This window comes from Fringilla coelebs, assembly GCF_963513975.1.
Source record: "Fringilla coelebs genome assembly, chromosome: 6".
Taxonomy (NCBI): Eukaryota; Metazoa; Chordata; class Aves; order Passeriformes; family Fringillidae; genus Fringilla; species Fringilla coelebs.
Window position 1 is genome coordinate 7,090,574 of NC_140034.1, and position 21,575 is coordinate 7,112,148.

Below are 21,575 nucleotides of genomic sequence, written 5' to 3' on the forward strand. Positions count from 1 at the left end.
CTCTTTGCTACAGGAAGCCTTAATTTTAATAATGCCACTGTTGGTAACAGTGCTTACAGCTTCTCACGCCTGCACAGGCTGCCAGGATTTTATATTGGATCCTGTTGAAAGCAGAAACCTGGGCCATGCACTGAGGGCTCTTCCTCAGCCTCCCTGTTTCCTGTAGCTGTCCCTAAGAAGCTGAGTGGATGTTCTAGGCACATTCAGGTAGGAAAACAGACTGCAGAAATGTATTTCTGTCTTCCTGGTCATCCTCACTACCTGAGCAGGCCTGCTAGAGGTGTACATATTGAAATTTGGTTTTTTTTTATTGGCCATTTTGTTAGTGGCAAGAATTCCAGATTCCTTTCTGAAGCTGAAAGATCAAGCTGGGCACCACAGCAGGAGTCTTCCTTCCACCTGAGAGGTAGCAAAGGAACACCCAAAAGTGCACAGTTCACCCAATCCATGCCGAGTTTTTTCTGGACTTGAACAGAGGCAAAACAGTGGAGCCAAGCTTGAGCCATTGCCTTCCTGCTGGCTTTTCCCAAGAACCTCAGTCAGCCCTCCCACGTGTGAGACTCCTGAATGCAAAAGGCATGCATTATAAAGCAGCTCAGATCTGCTGCTTGCTGCCTTTTGGGAGGGGCAATTTCTTGAGACGGAAGATTTATCAGATTCTACAGGCTGTACAGGTTTTTGTTGGGAGGGTACCATCTTTATTTTTGCTTCAGCATCTGATCTCCTTACCCCAGCTGAGACAGGTTGGGGTGACACCAAGATCCCTTACAGAAGACTGGTCCCCAAAAGCCCAAGCTCAGCACTAGGCCACTGTATCAGATGTGTATTCCAGAACTCCTGACCCTAGAACAGGGTGCTTGCATAACTGCTGAAGTGCCTTGTATATAAATTGTAAAATAGTCTTTTTTTTTTTTTTTCATTGACAAGAAAGAAAACCTGGCAACCAGAGCTTTAAAGAAGGTGCCCAAACTGGCCACTAAGTGTAAAGAGCCAACCTGGCACGAAGCATTTATTATTTTTCCCTCAACTGTACATTAGTGAGGTTAGTCAGCCTGAAGTCTAGACGCAATACCAACACTGACACACAGCCAGTGCATTAGGAAAGAACTGAACTGCTGCTGCAAGGCAAGCACAGTGCAGTGCTAATTACCATCGCTGGGAAATCACTCTGAGTGCCAGAGCTGTTGACTCTGTGATTTTACCACTGTCTTAAAGAGATTAGCAACTTTCCTACCTCCAAACCTTATTAAAAATGATCAGAGAAAGCATTATGTCCCATAAACGTCATGTCAGATAAAATATTCTCACTCTTAAAGCTGGAATTGTCAATTTGAGTAAAAGCTTTATTTAATTTAGAGTTTCAGCATCTGCATCTGATATACTGCAGTCCACAGCAATAACCACTAAGCAATCAGGAGCCATTACAGCATGAATAATGCTGCAAACAGTAAATCACCAAAACCAAATAATAAAATACCTGCTGCACACAGTGAAGCATGAGAAACAGCATTCCTGAATTTCCAGTTCAAAAATCTTTACAAGTTAGTAAAAATCTGGGTCATCATGTTCTGAAATTAAATCATTCTATACAAGGCAAACATGATTACATCCCTTTTGCCTAACAGCATGAGGTAAGCAATTGCAAAGGAATTCTTCATTACAGGTATTATTTTGGCAATCTTCCCAAGGCATCTGCAGATTTGATTAGCCACCAGGACTGAACTCTCTACAGCAGGAATTCCCACCCACATATGGCTACTGGCATACCAGGAGAGTAGAAAAAATATGCGGGGTTAAATATTCCAAGGTAATTTTTCAACTGACACGGAAGCAGAATGTATTTTCTGCTTATGTTTGCTAAGCTACTGCATCAAATCAGCCTTAACACATATAAGGGGAAAAGAACTTTCAGAAACAAACTTTGGGGTTTGAATCCATCCACAAACTCAAATCTTGTCCCTGAGCACTGGAAGGAATAAAGACAGTAACACAACTGAACCCAACAGGAGTTTATTACCCACACATTGCAGGTGAAGTTAGACACTTCAGTTACCAGTCAATATAAGCTAAATTGACAACTCAGAAAGTGTACAATGAGTACAAAATCATTAACAAGACTTAAAACAAAGTGCTGATGTATTGATTTTTAAAACATCAGTTGTACACTATTATACAGCAAACATTTTGTGATCCTCAACTTACTCACGGCTTGCATCTCAATTGTTTGGGTTTTTTTAAAATCAAGTTCTCCAAGAGGTTGAGAGACTGGGTTACAACTGCATTATTTCCCAAAAGGCTACTAACATACAGCCTTACCTTATAGAGACAACACAGGTTTGTATTTTTTCAACTTCCTTTTATTGGAGAATGCAGTAAACAGAAAAAAAAAATCTATACACAAAAACAATTAACCTCCAATACACAATATTTTTTATATCTATATATATCTATACTGTACTACAGATTTCATATAAATCAAGAGTAGGCCAAATTTTGGCATATTTTAAGTGCATTAATTTTAATACAAAATCCCCCTCATATTACTCTTACTGTTCCCATTACTTGCTCCTAAATTGATCTTTTTCAGTTTTGATACTTTAGTCATCTAGAATTGTCTTAAGAGCCAATTTCCATTTCAGTAATATCACTCTTATCTTTCATTACACTTTTTAACAAAAATAAACTTGTGGGAAAACTTAGTGACTAATTTAGTCAAAGTTCAGTGACTAATAAAATTCTCCAACTTGATGGGATTTACATTTACTATTCAGTATCTTTAAGGTACTGTTATCCCATGTACCCACTCTTCTCCTCTGATCCTACAGGAACAGTTACTGATCATACACTGTAAGCACACCCTGCTTTCCTTTCTTTTCTTACAAGGCCTCTTACCAACATGCAAATAATTTCTGGTACAGAATGGAGTGTAAAGAAATTTTTCTAATGCATGGCTAAATTTGCTTAAAAACCAGCATGTGATGCTTGCTTTTTAGAGAACACCTAAATTGCTTCATCCTCTCTGCCACACACTATCACATTTTGTTTCCAAATTCAGCTTTCACTGCCTTTGTTCAGTATTGCAAGAACAACGATGTTAGTGACCCAATTAATCTATCAATTTGACAAATATATCATTTGCAGTAAATTTTAAAACAGGCTCATATATTTTTTTCTGAAACAAAAGGCCACTTAAGCTTTCCTGCAGAATGAAGTCTGACAAGAAGTCATTCAACTTCCTCCCACAAAAAAGTGAAGTTTCCTCAAAGTTCTTTGTAGAATACAGAAATAAATTATATAACCAACAGACATTCTACTTTAGACCAAAGTACCACTCAAGAATCAATTACAGTAAGTTGAATCACAATACCCCAAGAAATCAATTCTCCTCTCATTTTATCTACTGACTTTTTTCTGGGGTCTCTTCATTCACAGGATTATGGGAGAGTGTTAGAAATGTGCAGCCAGTTCCACTGACAAAGAATGGACTTCCAAGTTGAGCCCTTTAGCAATCTCATAAAAACAGGGCTAAGTGTGGTTTTAACAAGGAAAATCACCCAAAAGCAAGGCTATCACATTTAGAGCTGAGTCACTTCACACTCATTGAGCCTGCTCACAGGTCAGCACAGACTTGCCCTTCAGGCTTCATTCTCAGTGTCATGTGGAAGGAACCAAGTGCAGAACTCCCAGTAAAGTTAGCAGGAGTTTGACAGCAATGCCCCTTCATACCACTGGATTATTAAATATCTTCTGTATTGTGTGTGAAAACTGGATTTTTTTATTGAGAAAGCAAATACTGAAACAGAAGCAACTTTTAACACAACAGATGTATTTACTTACAGCATGCAAGGATTTGTTTTTATATATTTTCGCAGCTAACAACCCTTAATTATTTACAAGTTCAGAATTACAATCTTCACGTAAGTAGCAATTGCTTACAGAAGTTCTGGACACTCTCTCAGAAAGAAGCAAAAATGGAGTAAAAAATACTGAGAGCAGTAATTTTAAAAAAAAACAAAAGCAAAGGAAAACAGATTAGCTTTTAATATCCAGACAATTTAACACTGTTCTGGTAAGAAAAAAAAAATAAACAACACAAAAGCCACATATCACATTTGGAGATGCCATTTTAAAAGAAATGCATCCTTCTGTTTGGTTTTTCGTTCCAGGAGAAATGCTGTACATAACCTTAAAAAAACTCCATATAAATAAACAAACCCCAACTCCCTTTGGTTTGCCAATTTACCTGCAAGCTGCTCCTCCACCTCCTGCTCAAAGACCCAACAGCTTCACAGGTGATCACACAGGAGAAAGCAAAAGCAATGCTTTTTTATAAACATGAAACATTTTTCCAAAATAACAGATTCTAAAACTCACCCAAGGTACACACATCAGTTCTCAGTGAGGGCCAGGCCAGAAAAAATCCTGCTCCTATGTTTAAGGTAGTCTCAGACTAATTTGCATCTCTTCAGCCTCTTGGAAAACAGAATTTTGTGTCAAATTGCTCTCTACCTACCTGTTTGTTTAAAGGTTTATTTCATACAATAATTAAAAAAGACAAATTTAGCCTGCAGCTTTTTGTGATTAATATGCATTTACACCTGGTTCTATGAAGTGTATTTCTCTCTGGGACCAAGGGAGTTCACTAGCAGGACGTTTTTGCACCACGTCATAAAGGTTATCAAGCATTTTTCCGTTTGGAAAGACATTTGACTACCTCTTAAAGCTATGTTAACTTTATTTATAAAGAATTTGGTACCAGCTGGTGCTCACACTAGAAACATTTTTCATATTCAACTCTAAGAATAGATTAGGGCAAAGAAAGTGCTCCAGTTTTACCTGCTGCTTTGTTATGCCCAATTCCAAACAACCTTAGCTTATCAGTAAACAAAATACTATGACAATACAAATACTTTACTTGGATTTTTAAGCATTTGCATGTCTGTAACTCTTAATCCTCTAAAGGTATTCATATTGTATGACATTTTGTGCTAACTGCCCTCTCGAGCCTAACCCCTTATAAAACATGAAAATAGAACAGTAGAATTTTTTCTCATGTAAACATCAGTGAAGTAGTTGCTGAAGGTGCTGTATAGACATTCTGATGGACATTTCCTGGACAGTGGAACATGGAACATGACATTTTGAACTTACTCAATGTACTGTATAAAAATATAAAAAATAAATTTAAGACAGTAGAATAAGCTACAGTGCAATTTTCCTTAGCCTGTTGAAAGCTCTGGGTGATCTTTTTCACCCCTTCCAGATCCTCCACAGTACATCTCATGTTCCATTAATACTACAGGAGAGCAAGCACAGCTAGAAAATACAGCTTTAATTATGCTCTTTATGATGTAAACTTGAAGTTTCTACAAGTCCAATATGTACCTTAAAAAAATAGTTTTGCTCACTTACCTTTTCTGTGCTAGAATTTAAACATTTTTTTGCTATAAACTGTAAAGCTAGGATATTTAAGGAGAATATGCTCTAAAATGCAGAGAAAGTTATCCTAGTATTTTTAATAGTCCTCAGACTAATTAAATATAATTGAAACTACACCATTTACTTAGGGCTTTAAGCATAAGGCATTTTGTGTACATTCCCCCAGCTATGTATTTAATGGCTATCTTGGTGTGTGAAGCCAGATCAGTGGAAACCCCACTCTCAAAACCCCAGAAACCAATTTACCTTTTACTGCACGTTTTGCATTGAACTGCAAAAGCAGAACAGACACAAAAAGCCAGAAATACACACTGAAACAAGCTAACCATTTTCTACTGGGTGAGGTCTTTTCAGCTGTGGAAGTTGTTTAACACACTCTCAGTTTTGGATACCTCAGTTTGAATACATTCATAGTGGTGCATTCAGGATGCACAGCAGAAATGCACCAGAAAAGTGGAGTTTTTCACATCATCCAGTGCCAGCGTACCATAAACCTCGTCTGCTTCAAAGGAAGTGAAGTTAATTTTGTCAATCTCCATACTAACAGCTTGAAGATATCATCTCCAACACAAAAAACCTTCTAAAACCAAATATTGCTTACAAAAAATGTAGGCTTTGTATTCTATCTAATCACCATATTTCCCAACCAAATGATGCTTTTCCTGAAAAACAAGTACAATACAAAATTAAATAATTTGTGTCTGCTCAGACACTAAGACAATGCTTCCTGCAGTGTTCCTGACATGGAAAGAACAGATCAGGCAAATGAACAAGACAAAATGAAACAGAAAAAAGGCACATGAAATTACACTTGAAGGGAAAAGGATCATGAAAAGCTCAATAGCACATAATAAAATCCTGCCAAATTTAGACATCACAAACCATTCATACATTGACCATATTGTCTTGACTCCTCACAATCTGTCAATCAGAATGATTACAAGTTTACTTTAATTGTTACACTGTCTTATAACTATCTAAATTGGGTAAAAGTGATTATCACCTTTAAATATAGTAGGTTAATGCATAAAAATACAGATTTTTCTAGAATAATATTTTTTAACCAAATACCTAAAAGCAGTGGTCCTTCTAGATTAGTTTGGAATAATAAATGAAGCCCATTTCTTTGCAGAATGGGGTGCTTTTATTGTTTATATGTTTAAATAATTAATTTTGAATATCCATCCACTGTATAAACAATCTCCAGAAAAATATATCCTCTTGCAGTAACTTACAATACACATTAAAAATACTTACAAAAGGGACTATTTTTCATTTACAATATCTTGAGCTCAAGGACACAATTCCTGGGTCATTTCATTTATGCAATTTTGATCAGTAAAAACTGGACATTCTGGTTAACTTGGACCATGTCAGCAACATGGACAATTAACATTTTTTAATATCTGCCTAATTATGTAGGATTTTCCATAAAATTAGGCATTTTTACATCACAGTATATATGGCATTTCCTTATTTAGCAACAGAAAGGCACAGTTATTAAACCATAAAATACAGTACCTGAATTACATATACTCTAGTGATACCTACCAAGGCTAATCCAGACATTTTTTTCTGCAAAGGGGGCTAAAGAAAAAGGTTTTTACTTGTTTATTTAGAAAAATGCAACCTCATTACAAGTTTGGTCCGTTAAAAATACCTATTAATTGAAATACCTTGAAGCAGGACTTCAGGAAAGAATAGAAGAAAGCAAATGTAACAGTTTATGGTCCAACAACTTGAATTAATTTCCATGAAATGGCAAACAGATCATGAATGGAGCCTTTTGATCAGCTGTCAGACACACCTGCTGAAGTGTCAGTGTACACAGGTACAGCCTGGCAGCCATCCCAGATACATTCACTGCATCACACACACAGAGACTTGGTTACAGCAATAAGTCCAAAAAACAGCATTTACAGAGGTCAGCACTTCTCCTGGACTGATGCTTGACTGCTGGCCCTAAACCAACCCCAGAGACGTGCAAAGCCCTTTAAATGCTTTGTTTGCTTTGTATTGCTGTTAACAGGAAGGCCCTGCTAAAGCCAAGCTGGCTGGCCTTCCCTTAGCAAACTAGTGCACCTCTTCAAAAAGCAACTAGCTCAGTTCTCCCTACCCAAAGTGATCAAACTGCATCAGGAAAGACCAATGAAATGGAAGAGGCAAGGAACAATAAACATGAGGGAGAAGCCCACCATTCCGTAGGTAATGTAGCGATAGGGCAGCTCCACCTCCATGCGCTGCCGGGCTCTCCGCACGTCGCCCTGCGGGATGCGGAATATTTGACACGCCAGAGGAATCGTGGCTTTCTTCATGGCCACTTTTGTTAACAACAGAACGATGACCCCGATCAACAAGCGCAGTATGGCCTTTCCAAACACAGTCACGCTGAGGGAGGACAGGGACAAGGGCAAGGTGTGGGGAGGAGGGTCCAGCTGCAGACCCAGGATGTAGTTGACGTGAGAGCCACAGGCCACGCCGGCACCGCAGCCCAGGATCTGAGCCGTGTCTCCTCGCGACGTGCTCCACGTATCCAGGGTGAAAGAGAAGATGCCCAGGGCCAAGTGGAGACTGATGATAATTAAGGGTGCATATTTGTAAGTTAAGTTGAAATTGTCAATCAGGTCCACAACTGGATGGAAGAGAACCAGGATAAGAATAGCATACAGAAATCCAGCAATAACGTCCTGTTGAAGAGAAAGATATGGTTTCAGTGTAGTCACTATTTTTTAAAAAAGCCCTCAAGTTACATTAACAAGAATTCAGTCCTAGCTGCTGTGGTGTTAAAAGCAACTTGTGGATTCCCATCTTTTACCTTTTACAGGATGAAATCTCTCTTATGTTAAACATAAGGTAAGGAATTGCATTTGATCACTTATTAACAAATCACCTACATCCTGACCAGATCATGAATGAAGTTATGATCAAAGGATCCTTCACTGAAGTAGCAGGTCTGGACTTTCTAGTAAGGCCTGTTGCAACAGGGCAAGGGGTGATGGTTTTAAACTAAAACAGGGGAGATTCAGACTGGATATAAGGAAGATGATTTTTTTCCAATGAGCATGATGAGGCACTGGTAGAGGTTGTTCAGAGAGGTGGTGCCCTGTCTCCGGAAACATACAAGGTCAGGTTGGACAAGGCTCTGAGCAGCCTGTTCTGGTTGAAGATGTCCCTGCTTATTGCAGGGGACTAGGACTAGGTAATCTTTAAAGGTCTCTTCCGACCCAAAACTATTCTGTGATTCTTCTATGATTTTTCTGCTGGCAATACTGGTCCCTGTCCAGGGCCAGGGCATTCTAACCTACAGTCAGCACAAATCCAGCTCAGCTAAATATGTTCTGCCAACTTAAGTTTGCTGAAACAGCTCAACAGTGGCTCTGAGGGCCTGGGTGCCAACACACCCAACACTGGCAGCAGCAGCAGCTGGTGCAGCAGTGAAGGACCACAGCAGTCAGGCAGGAGAGCAGCTTCAACTTTCCACTCCAGCTTCAGAATTAATAATGCTGGAAGGAGGGGAACTGTTTCCAAATATTAAAGGAGAGGAAGAGATAATAATTTCTGTGGCTTCCTAACTGATTTTCAAAGTTCTTTTCTTAATGAAAAGGTTACGCAATGATTTTTTACTTCAGCATTAAATTTCAGTTAATTGTTGACTGATCACTTAGTTGCATGGAACTCTCTGCTACTTTTGTCACCTCTGATTGTTAAAGAAGCATTTGTGCAATCCAAGCACTACAAAGTGGCCTGCCTTCATTTTCATGCTTATCAGCTCTTCCACATGAGCAAGGAGGTGGGACTTCAATCACCAGGGTTTGTATTGCTCCAGCTTCAATGAATCATTCTTATTTGCTTCCACTAATTGAAAGCCTGATAAAAGCTCTACTAAAACTGACTGATATAAACATCAGACTTGCTCATTTCAGAAGCAACAAAAAAAAAAAAATCTTTCTGCTCTATTTGCCACCTACTCCCCCAAACTCAGGCACAGTGGTTGATGTACATTGCAGGCACCACATGGTGAACTGTATTCCCTCAAACTCTGCAGAGGATTCAGATGTGAAACTGCAAAATAGCTCTGTCTGCTTGCTCACCATTTGTGGCACAACTTTGTTCTATGACATTTCGTGTCAACTGAACTATCAGTCCATCCCATCATCCTTGACAGAGTGGTTTTAGATTGGAAACTCCTGACTACTGATGCAAAAATATAATTTAGTTTTTCTGAGCTGCATTATTTTCCCTTGCTCCTTTTTCACTGTGTTCATCTACCAGCTTTTCTACTCCCTTGCAGGCTTACCCTTTTCTGTCTGTTAGCTTCTCTTCTAGCACATGATCCTCAAAAACATCTTTAGCCACCCTCATAAGTGGTCTTGCATTGCAATCACCACTTTGTAGTGTTCTTGTTTTCTCATTTCTACATTGCATACATTTGTGTTTCAGTTTAGGGAGTTTTAATCTGTTTAAAAAATGAGTTTGTTTTCCAAGATGACAACTTTGTTACCTGGTTTTAGAAACTCTGGTAAATGAAACTCTAGCATGTAGAGTGGCACTCCAAAATGCACATGCTTTGAGCAGCTGACATGGAATGAACTTTAACAGCCACTTTCTCATTCTGCAAAATTTTTTCTGCTCTGTAGAGGAAAATTTACTCTACAATTTAGAGCAGGCATAAATTTCTGCACTAAAAAATTACATTAAACACCTGTTAAGTTTCAACCATGGACTGAGTTTAATAAAAGACAAGAAGGATCAGTTTAGCATGAGACCCACTTGTAGCTATTTTGTCAATTTCTATGCTGAAGAAATTTAAGTCTTCTGTTTCTGTATGGTAGGACATTACAAAAAATACATCTGTATATAATTATTGCACTGTAAAACCTTCAATGTGATGGAAGCTTATTAAATCAGAACAAGATTAAAACAGAAGTTCAATAGTAGATTAGATTATTTTCTTACCAAAATTGAATGCATTCCCATATAAATTCGACTACAGCAAACCAAAGAACACCAGCAGAATGCCAGGATCAATCCAAACATAAGGGGATACTGGAAGGGAAGAAAAATGCAGAAACCATATTAGAATTTGAAAACAAAAAAAATTTAAAAAAAAACACTCTATGAATATTCTATAATTAATTCCAATTAATGCCACTGATGTTTACCCTTTTCCTTGCCCTAGCCACAGGCCTAGCAGAGCACCTTTTCGTAAATTGTTAAGTCAAACTTTCAATCTTCACCATTTTCTTCGCATTCAGGATATATGAATTTCAGTGCTTTGATCAGACTTTTTCAGAGCAGTAAGAAATGTATCAATCTCTGTAGCAGTTGTCTTGCCATGCTCATATCCCAAACTGATCACATGGGCAGAGACAAGTGTGTTAAACTGTGCAACAGTTTTACACTGGGTGAAGCAGCTCCATCACATACATGTATTGTTAGCAACTACTCAGACAGAATCGAGGCTTCACTTTTTTTCCTGAAAAGAAGGAACTCATAACAAAATTATAAAGAAATTCAATTCCTTCCTCAATTCTTTGTTTTAGGGCTTCTGCAGTTGTTGACTCAATATCTGTGCATCAGCATGAAACTCGCAAAACAGTAATCTTTTTTGTTCTTTCCAAGCCCACATAGATTTCCTCCTACAAGCCACATTTGTTAAACACAAATCATAATAATTACTTCCAATTATTTTGCCTTCTCATATTTTTTAATTAATAAGTACTGTTTACCAGGAAGAAAACTTTGCTTTAATAAGCACATATCATGTAGAAAAACATCGTTTTCTTACCTTTCTCAGGTTTTGGATAAAACTATGCTAATTTACATATTACAGCACAGTAAGAAATACTTTCCCCACTATTGCAAAATGTTGTACAAGACAGGATACAACTTCCTTTTTTGCCACTGTTCTATAAAAGACACAGTCACAAGATAAAATGGCAAGTTTCCAAAATTGCTTCTCTTCCTACGATAAACATGTTCAATATAAACAGGCAGCCTAGATGTACTCAAAGCTAGGAACAAAATCTACAGGCAGTTTTCTTGCCCTTTCCCTTGTTCCTTTCACAGGTAACCTGAAGGGTAGAATATCCAACAAATTTGAGAAAATATCTTTAAAATTACTGGAGGAAGTTCTGTGTCCTCTGTGAAGGCCACTTAACAGATTGTAAAGTTTCAAAAATCAGTCTTTCTGTAAAAGGTTTGAGATAGGATATCACTCTTCTGCATTTTTCCAACCTTCACTGAATTCTCAACTCCATGTCAGCATGACAAAACTAAAATAACATTCTCAAGCTAAGAGAAAATCAGGAAGCTTATGTTTCATATAAGAAGCAGATTTCACATTTAAATAAATTCTAAACACCCAGTTCATAGTTGTGTTTCATCTAGACTAAACTCTATTTCCTGTAGCAACATTTGTCTTGAGTTCTATCACATTCATCTACAAACTGGATCTAAACAGAACTGTGTATTTGTGACTCGTTTCTGACTGCAATGATGAAGGAACAAGCTCAGTTTCCTGCCTTTCAGAACTCTGCTAATCCCGGGCAATGCACCAGTAACTCTGTCACACTCACACGTGATGGCAGAGTTATCAGACACCAGCATTGCCACAGCAGCCACAAAAACAGCCCTTTTGGTACAAGTGCAGCCACATCTCTGCCTCGCTGTGCCTCTCCCTTTGCCACTGTCTCAGGGTAGAAGGAATGCTGCCTGCAGCAGCCACACACGCTCCCTGCACGTGCTGCTCCCCTCGCCCTCCCGCACAGAGGACTCCCCCAGCAGAAGGGCTGCTGTGCAGGCACAGCTGTACCCTGGGGCCTTTGAAGCAAGGGCAGCTTCGAGTTTCAAACTCTCTGGCCATCACTTGATACCCTATGTCCATCCTAGTCTCCTGACACACATGCTTTGTGCTTTCAGAGCCCAATCAAGGGTAAGGCTTTTCTTTAATAAAGACTTGTCCTGTTTCTGCAGCACCTGACAGAAAGAGAGGCTGGAGCTTTAGCAGGAAGATGAATGAAGTGCCAGGCTCAGCAGCTGCTCATCACACTGTGGGTAAGAGGCTGGGACTGGGGTAGAGAAGAGGTAAGAGCAGCTAAACAGCAAAATCCTGAGAACAAGGAGTACGAAGGAAATAGGCGAGAAGTCTGGTTTTAAGAGTCCTGAGCAGGTGATTGTAAACAGCAGGCAGACTACAATAATTCTGAAAATGAAAGAAGAAATGCTTGCTGACAGGGAACTCACAGGGGAGGGGTGTTTGAGTAAGAAAGAAACAGAAACTCCAGCTCTGAAGAATGTTTTGGAAAGATTATTTGGCTCTGTCATATCTCACTCTAATTCTGAATAAATAGCCCTTAAACCATCTGAAAACACAGGCTAGTTTAGTTTCTCTGTAGCAAAACATAGTAGAACAGCTTGAACACCCTCAACTAGAACAGGTTGCTCAGAGCCCCACCCAACCAGGCCCTGAATGTTTCCAAGGATGGGGCATCCATCTCCTCTCTGGGCAACTTGTGCCAGTGTTTCACCAGCAGATGTACAAAACTTCTTCCCTGTAACTGATCAAAATTAGCCCTCATTCAGTTTAGAACCATCACCCCTTCTCCTATCAAGAGACCCAGAGGAGTTGGCTCCCATCTTTTTTACAGGCACCTTTTAAGTACTGATCACAAATGATGCACAACACCCTGATGAACTCCTCAGCCTGTTTTAACTCCTACCTTTTAAAGCAGCCATTGAGTTTGAGAATTCCCAGAACACCAAACTGGTAGCACCTGCTTCAAAATCTGCCCTGAGGTGGTGAGACAAGCATGTATTTGGTCCTCACACTCAGGGCTAAGTGCACAAGGTGACTAAAGGAGAATATAAGCACTCCCACACACCTCTGAGCTTAGCAGCATGCCGACTCACACCACCAACAGGGACATCACCTGGATCCTTGTAAAAAAAGCTGATGCCATAAACTTACTTCCAAATTGTTGCCTGCAAGGCTGAGGTACCAGCAAGCCTTGTAATAATACTGTTTTATGATAATGGGTTTCAAAAATCTCCTCTCCAAATCATAAATTAATATTCAAAGAAAGAAAAAAAAACCCCAGCTTTTACTAGGTTTTCTACTTAAAAACAGGGACATTTTATGAAAGAGTAGTCTGAAAATTTGAATATAAACTTATATCAAGTGTTCAGGGAAGAAAGTCATAAGCACTTTTTATTGTGCTGACTTGGGCATCTACTTAAATGAGAGCTATAAAGCAAGACAGCTGAATTCCAGCAGTTTTAGTCCCATGGTTCCTGGCATACCAGATCAGACCTACAGAGGCACAAAGGACAAAAGATCACAAGTTTACTTCTACCCTCTTCCCCGATTCATTGTTGGTTTTACTCATTTGGACATCAGAAGGCAGACTGGCATCACATGTCCTTCCAGATGAGAGTGTGGAAGCTTGTCAGAGATCACAGCTGGGAGAGGTAGACACAGAAACCAGTTTCATTCTCTCAAAATGAGAATATCTTCAAAAACTTCTTATGCCACCCCATAGCCAACATGCCACCTCAACAATTCTCTGTTTATTTTTTTTTAAATGCATACTGCTTTCTTTTCTATAAATTAAAAAACTCAAACCAATAATTTTTTTTATTTATAAAAAAAATTTAAAAGTGTATTGATTTCTTAACTTCACCTATTAAGGTACAGCTAAGGATAAAGCTGACTGAATAAACTACTCATTGGGTTTCAGACCCCAATTTTCTTCCCATATCCAGAATCTTGTTTTAATCAAAGAAATTGAATTAAATTAATATTTGTAAAACAGCAGTGAAAATACTCTCAGTAAGTCTTTGAGAACTTTATGTCCTATGTTTTTAAAAGAAAACTCCCATCCTATAGAAAATTCCACTACATCCTCCAAAACAGGCTGGCAAACTTCTGACTGGACTATACACAAAACCCTCCCCTATCCTCCTCCTGCTCCTTGATCTTTTTGCCAAGTCTTAATAACATAACCATTGTTTAAAAATGCTTATAAGGAAACAATCTGTCCTAAAAGCTTTGACCTAGGTCAAAAAATTCCTTCTTTCTTAAGGGAACACTATTAAAAGACACTTCTTTACCTTTTTAAAGCACAGTCTACACCAGAGAAGTCTCCAGCACCCACAAATGATTCCAAAGTAACTTTCTAGTATTTTCTGTGTTCTACAGTATTCAATGATCTTTTTTTAACCATATCATAACTCAGAAGTTCAACTTGAGATTGAGACAATTTTGGGCTAAAGTTCACAGAAAGAATCGAAGCAGCACTTGCAGCACCAGGCTTTTAATAAGGTATCTGGGCCATGTACTGGCAATAGTCGTATGAAAAGCCATAATCAATGCTTATGGGAATGACTCCAGCACCCTGGCTGGACAGATGAGTTCAAAAAGCACATCATAAAAATGATTTTATGAAGGGAGCAAAAGAAAAGGGAGAAGAGGATTGTTAGAAAAGAGAGACCACCAATCAGTCATTTTAGGAAAAATAAACTTTTTCATTCAAAATGGGCCAGGTGGTAAATACCACTGGTTAAGCTACATTTATCAATGATTTTTCTCTTTCTTGCACTGACCAACATTAACACCAAGAGACATAAAAACCTCAGTGTTGCATGTCACTACAAGAACCTCTTTTTAAAATTCCAAGATAAACTTTTCAATGCCAGTCCTGAAGGAAGTTAAAACATTTAATTTTCTGCTACACCTAATCTGAAAAGAAATTAAGGAGTAACAATAGGAATTAGCTTGTTATTTCTTTTCATTACAGTCATTAAAAAAATAATTCCTCTCTGAACATAGCTAGCAAGAATTACTTACATTACTACAATGGCTTGCTCTGTTTATGCCCAGTACCTAAAACTACATTTTTTCTGCAAAATAATGTTTTCTCAGTAATCAGCACACCCTATTTAAAGAACAAGGAGTGCTTTTACATGTGTACAATGCACCAAGAAAAAGAAACTGCTCACAAAGTATTTCCTTTGAATACCTTTTCATCGAAAACTCTGTATCCAACCTTAGAGCATTTGTTTTTAAATGTTTTCCCCCAAGACCCTTAACATTAATTAAAGATTTGCTCAGGCAAAACTGAAAAATACATTTAATGACAATCAACACAGTCTAATGAGACAGGCTGTTATTCCTCTGGCAAAGATTCCCTAGTGACATTTGTCAGAACATGGCATTAATATGGCCCATGGAAGACCTTACATCTCACACACACAAGACAAAGCCAGTGCTGACCCTCCAAATTCCCATCTCTCTCTCTCAAATCATTGTGTGGGTAATTCTGTGTTTTCAGATCATCCCTTCAGCTGTGCTTCCCATGTCAGAAGAGTTTTTGTTTGACTGTTTAGGAAACACGTTCAAGAAGAACAATTAGACAAGCATGCACACATGTCTTTGCCAACATTTCTTCTCAACATTTTAGTATTTTAGCCAAAGGCCCATTTGGGCTTCTCTGAGGGGTGATGTATCTCTTTCTGAAGGGACTGCACTTGCTCCTGCACACAGACTTTCAATGTAAGAGATGGCTTTCTATGTGTAGCTTTCAGTTTATCACAACATCAATCTTACTGAAAATGCAAGCCTTTCACCAAGGACAGACACTTAAAACAAGGGTGTGCCCCTTTCTGCAAAATTCTCACTCCAGCACTGTTGTGATTAGGCTGTTTATTCATCCCCAATAACCAATTATTCCCTATTTCCAGTGGGGATCAGAGAGTTTAGCCTTTTGAAATGAAAGAGCAGGCAGACAATTCTAGAGGTAATCCTCAATAGGGGTCAGTCAGAACCACAGAGCGATGCAGATCTCCCTGAAATCCCAACACAGATCCTGTCAAACTCATCTCATTTAATTATATTCACCAGCCTTGGCTGATAAAAGTCACAGTGCAGATGAAAGATTTCTGGAAGGGAGTTTCACGTGGTACCACATAAGAGTCTTATACAACCGGTACCACAGAGAGTCAGAAGAGCACTGAGTAAATGAAAACTGCAAATGAAAACTGCAAATGAAAACTGCATCAGAGAGGCCACTGGAGCACAGAGGCACCTACTGCAGGTTCAGCAGTGGCGTTTATCCAGGTCACCATTAGCAGCAGCAGGGTGGAAAGGCAGTCACTGATGACAGGCTTTGCATATCAAACACTGCCAGACAGGTACCCAGGGAGGACAAGGCTGTCATATTCAGCACCAGCAGCTGCTTCAGCAGAAGGTAAATCAGCGTTGGTTAATACAGTTAAAGGCCTGCTACTCATCAACCCAGGCTCTGGGCTCCTGCTGAATATCAACTGAAGTTTGCTCGGTGGCTACAGTGAGAGTCAGCAGTTCCTCACTGAGCTCATTAATGCAGAGCTCAGGAAGGAGTGCAAACCCATCATTTCCTAATGCAGACTGCCACTGCTACAGCCAGGCTGCATCCTGGAGGAACTCTGGGAGAGAAGTGAATTTTCTATATCCATCTCCTGGCTAATATCTATTTTTCTAAATTTTCTGATATTTATTTTTCTGAATTTTCTGTTCCCCTGGCTGGTATTTATTTTTTTCTCCTCAAAATAAGCCAGCAGAGTTCTGACACACTCGGATACCATCCCAGCTCAATGACCAACGACCATTTCTAATAAAATACATCTTGGTATCTATTTGAAATCAGCAGTTCAACAGAATCAAAATATAAAAAATACTTTTCCCAGTAGTCTCAGCCTGAGCCTTTGGAGATTTTGTGTATAATTAGCAGTTCACATGATCTCTTCCTCACCCCATTTGAGACATGATATAAGCCAGCCTGGCTCAAACTGTCATGACTTCCAAGAAAGCAAGTTTTCCCCAATTTGATAGAGGTTGCTTTTTCCTACATCATATCAAGATCTATAACCTCACTGTCTTTTAAATGTTTGCCCTCAGGGTATCAGCACTCAAAGACTGGGGGGGGGGCAATCAACATTTATAACACTCCCAAATTCTCAGAGTCTTTGACATGAGCTTTATATTTCATGGTTACTGAAGTGTTGTTGAAAGAAATGGGATTCCCTGCAGAAATGTAACATATTAAATAAATAAATTAAATAAATGGATTATGCAAGTAGAATCAAAAGTTTCAGGCAAGCTCTCATAATACAAGAAGAAACTTAAAAATTTGGATACAATGGACAGAACAGTTAGCTACTATGAAAGTTATCCTAATATGTAACTCACTCCTGTCTGAAAGACAGTGTCGCTGAATATTCCCTATGACCAAAGTCTCTAATTGTGATAATTTCCCAAAACCATCTTTAAAATACATTATCTCTGAAAATATTTTACTTGAACAATAGAACTATTGCATTTTTAGAAACTATTTTCATTTTACAGTCAAAAGTCCTTTTGAATACTATGTTAAAATAATTGTAACAGAATTGCTTAAAGGCATTGAAAAATTGAAAAGCACGAAGTCAACAGGCTGGGAAAAAACCTTACTGCAACCCAAACGTTTTTAAATGGACAATCTGAGCCACACCTAGAAAAATAGAAGCACATTTTCTCTGTTCTCTATTTTCTTCAAGAAAAAGACTCAAATAGATTGTCTTTGATAGAAAAGAACTATCACACAATAGGAGGAAGTCATAGATCACTGAAAGCAAACTGCAAATAAGCCACACAAGAGATTCCCTCCTCACTGGTGTAACATCTTTTAGAGCAAGAAGAGCTTTCTTTGGTTTAGTATAAACTTCAAAGTGACAAACTCAAAGCCGCCTGTATTCCAGAGTAAAAGTCCCTGCAGAGAGTTACACCTGTATCTGCCTCAATTCATTCTCAGCCTCATTCCACTATGATCTGCTGAACCAACAGTCCCAAGATATTGTCACATCACAATAATACTCTGATTTATTAAAATAAATTCTAAATGCCCAGCTCATAGTTGTGTCCTTTATACTAAATATAAGTATATATAAGTATTCATTATACTAAATATATACAGAAAGAGGTAAAACCAACAGGTTTAAATCCAGCAACCTGCACCTACTAGTAAATTTGTACAATTTAATAAAAATACTAAAAACCTCTTTATCCTTAATAGCTTTCCAAGAACTTCTGAGGTCAGTATTTTTTAACACCATTTCCAGAAAACCACCATTTTCCATGACAAAAAGATGTCACATAGGTTCTACTCCCTTTCAACAAAAGTAAAACAGGGAGAACAGAAGAAGTATCATATGAAAGGTTAATGAAAAGACTCTTGACATGCCACTAGTTAATTATTGATTAATTTATGGAAATAATTTAAAAATCAGAAGTGATTTTTTTACATGAGTATTTTGAAATTACAGAAGTTGGTTTCAGAGAGGTCTTTTATTCATACTCATTTTCTAAGAAAAAGAAATTGAAATCAAGACTCAAACACTTTGCTTCTGCATTTCTTAAGCACAGTCCTACATGAATAACAAGGCTGAATGTTCATGACTTCTTACCACGCATTCATGCCAAATATGTTTAGTCAATTAGCAGTGTTTCACAGACTGCAGCGGCAGGGTTGGCAAACCACACATCGAACTCGGTTCATTGGCAAAAACACCATTTCACACCCTGTTTGCTGCTCCTATAAAGGCCATCGAGACGGGCTCTCCTCTGCACACATGACATCAGTCTGTGCAAAGCTGATCGACTGGAACTGCAAAATGTGCTTTCCCATATGCAAAGAAGTACAAATCCAGTTTGTGCTTCCAACTGACACCAGCCCTACACATCTAACAAGCAATAAACAAACATACAGATTTTAGTCATTTAATAAAAACAACTTTGAGATTAAACATCTCAGTGGAAAAACTTTAAATATTTATTTCAAACACACACAAAAATGACATTATTACTTTATATATATATGTAATTATTATGCCTGCATAACTCCAGCAGATAGTACTTCACCTTTTCCTAGCAAATATGAATGCCTAAGAGCTTCCTTCTGGGCACATGCATTACCTTGCAGAAAGAGATAAATAATCTTCGGTTAGAGAGGCCAAATAAAATCTCTAACCCTTAATCATCTCACTCCTTTCAGTCACCCATCCTAGATGCTGAGATAAAGGCACAAAGTGTCAGGCAGCGCCAGGAGACAACTGGTGATTGCTACCAGTAACTGGGAAAACAAGAGTTAAGCCCCTGCACGAAGCTTAGGATCAGAGTTAGTTTTCTCTACAGACATGACTTATATCCAACTTAAACCAGGCAGGTATTACAGTAAGGATTAGTAAACATTAACAACTTAAGAGTCTAATTACTGCCTAACTTCTTAAAACGCTGCACTGGACATTTACCTGGGAAAGCCTTCTCTCAGCTACTGCTGAAAGTGGTGCGTGATTTAAAGAGTTAGATGTGCTTTCTTTGGAGTTGCTGCTGTTGCTGTACTTCCAGCAGCCAGCGCCAAAGCACATGCCACTGCTTGCGTAAACCAGACGATCAACAGTGTTATTTTAACTTATCTATTGACCCCAAGTGCAACAGCCAGATTTTAGAGATTCTGCTGAATGAAGGTGATGAAAATATCACAGATTCTCAGTTCCTGCTAATTATGAACACATTGATAGATTGTAGAACCTCCTGAAAGTACAAATACCAGAATCATTTCCAAGTTGTGGTTAATGAAACTAAAATCGTTAAGGAAAAGGCTAAAGCTACAACTCAGTGACGCTACAAAGTGACTCGAAGCAAAGAAGGATCAACAAGAAGCTCTTTAGTTAGTTACTGGCTGTCCACTAAATTCTCACTCTGTAAAACCAAATGCCTGTAAAAATACTGGATGCTTATCCAAACTTTGCGCAAATGGACAAGCTGGAAAAAAACCCTCGTCGGAACAAAACGCAAATTGTTACTGCGAACTTTTCATGCGTGCTGAGCTAATCCCCAAAACGAGCACAACTTCCATTCACAAGACAGAATTACCAGAACACTTCTCGTTACCTGAGCACTCGCTCAAATCACAGGAAAAAAAAATTAAGAGTGAGGCAAGGAAAAAAGGTACGAATCTCACGTTTTCCCAACCAAAGTCAGCCACCACGCCTCCCGAGGAGAAATCAGGTCTGCCACATGGTTACACCTCGGGGCTGGAGAGCGCACGGATGAGGACACGGAGGTGCGAGCATTACCTGCCAGCGGCCGTAGCTGAGCAGCAGGAGCGCCAGGGGGATGGCGGTGCCCGACATGGCGTGGGTGGAGGGCATGCTGTACTCGGAGTTGTAGAAGACCTCCAGCTTCACCACGGGCGGCGAGGCAGGGCGCGGCCAGCGGATCACATCCTTGGTGCACTGCCCCAGGTACATCACCCACACCCAGATGATGATGAGCCTCCGGCCCAGCCAGGCGTCCACATTCCAGATGCAGAAAGGGAAAAAGAGGATGTAGAAGAGCTCGTTGCCCAGCTCCGTGCCCAGGCTGAACAGATAGTAGAGGAAGCGGCTGCGAGTGGCGAACTCCTGGCTGCCGTCCTCCTCCTCCGTCAGCGAGTTTCGGCGCGGCCTCCTCCTCCAGCGCCGCGGGGTTCCCGCCGCGCCGGGCACGGCCCCGTTCCCAGTGGGATGCTCCTGCCCGCCCGCGGGGCCACCGTTCGCCACCGGCCCCCGCTGCTCCGCGCTGGCCCAGCCCGAGGGCCCCTCCACCCCGCAGAGCCGCTGGAACGCGGCCACTTTCCGCGGGTCCTGCAGGTGGGTGGCCAGCCGGGCCAGGCGCTGGCCGAGAGACATAGCGACGGGACCGGGGGCGGGCGGAGAGGGACTTCGTCTGAGGGGCGGAGGGGAGGACGGGGGCTCCGCGGAAAAGGAAAGCCGCTGCCCGAAGAGAAACCCGCTGGAAGGCGAGGCGCCGCGGATGCCGCGGAACTACCCTCGCCTCACCCGCTCCCGCCCGCTGCTCGCTCCTCACGCCCTCCCCGCTCGCTCCCTCCCTCCCTCACGCCCGCGCCGGCCCCGCCCCGCCGCGCCTGCGCGCAGCCCCCACCCCGCGGGAAACGTCCATCGCGGCGCTGATTGGCCACGGCTCTCCCTCGGTCCCGCCCCCACGGGCAGTGCAGCCAATCGGAGCGAGGCGATGCGCGGCGTGAGGCGGCCTCGAGTGTGAGGGGCAGAGGCGACGTAGG

At 40.2% G+C, this 21,575-nt stretch overlaps 1 protein-coding gene across 1 annotated transcript; it reads right to left on the minus strand.

Moving 5' to 3' along the window:
• Window positions 1–2,031: 2,031 nt before the first annotated feature.
• Window positions 2,032–21,355, minus strand: SGPP1 (sphingosine-1-phosphate phosphatase 1). The gene is made up of 3 exons (XM_084208385.1): window positions 20,590–21,355; window positions 10,396–10,485; window positions 2,032–8,126 (listed from the first exon to the last, which is right to left on the minus strand). Exons 1-3 carry the CDS (start codon window positions 21,181–21,183, stop codon window positions 7,575–7,577), a joined length of 1,236 nt encoding a protein of 411 aa, XP_084064511.1. The 5' UTR covers window positions 21,184–21,355; the 3' UTR covers window positions 2,032–7,574.
• Window positions 21,356–21,575: the final 220 nt, after the last annotated feature.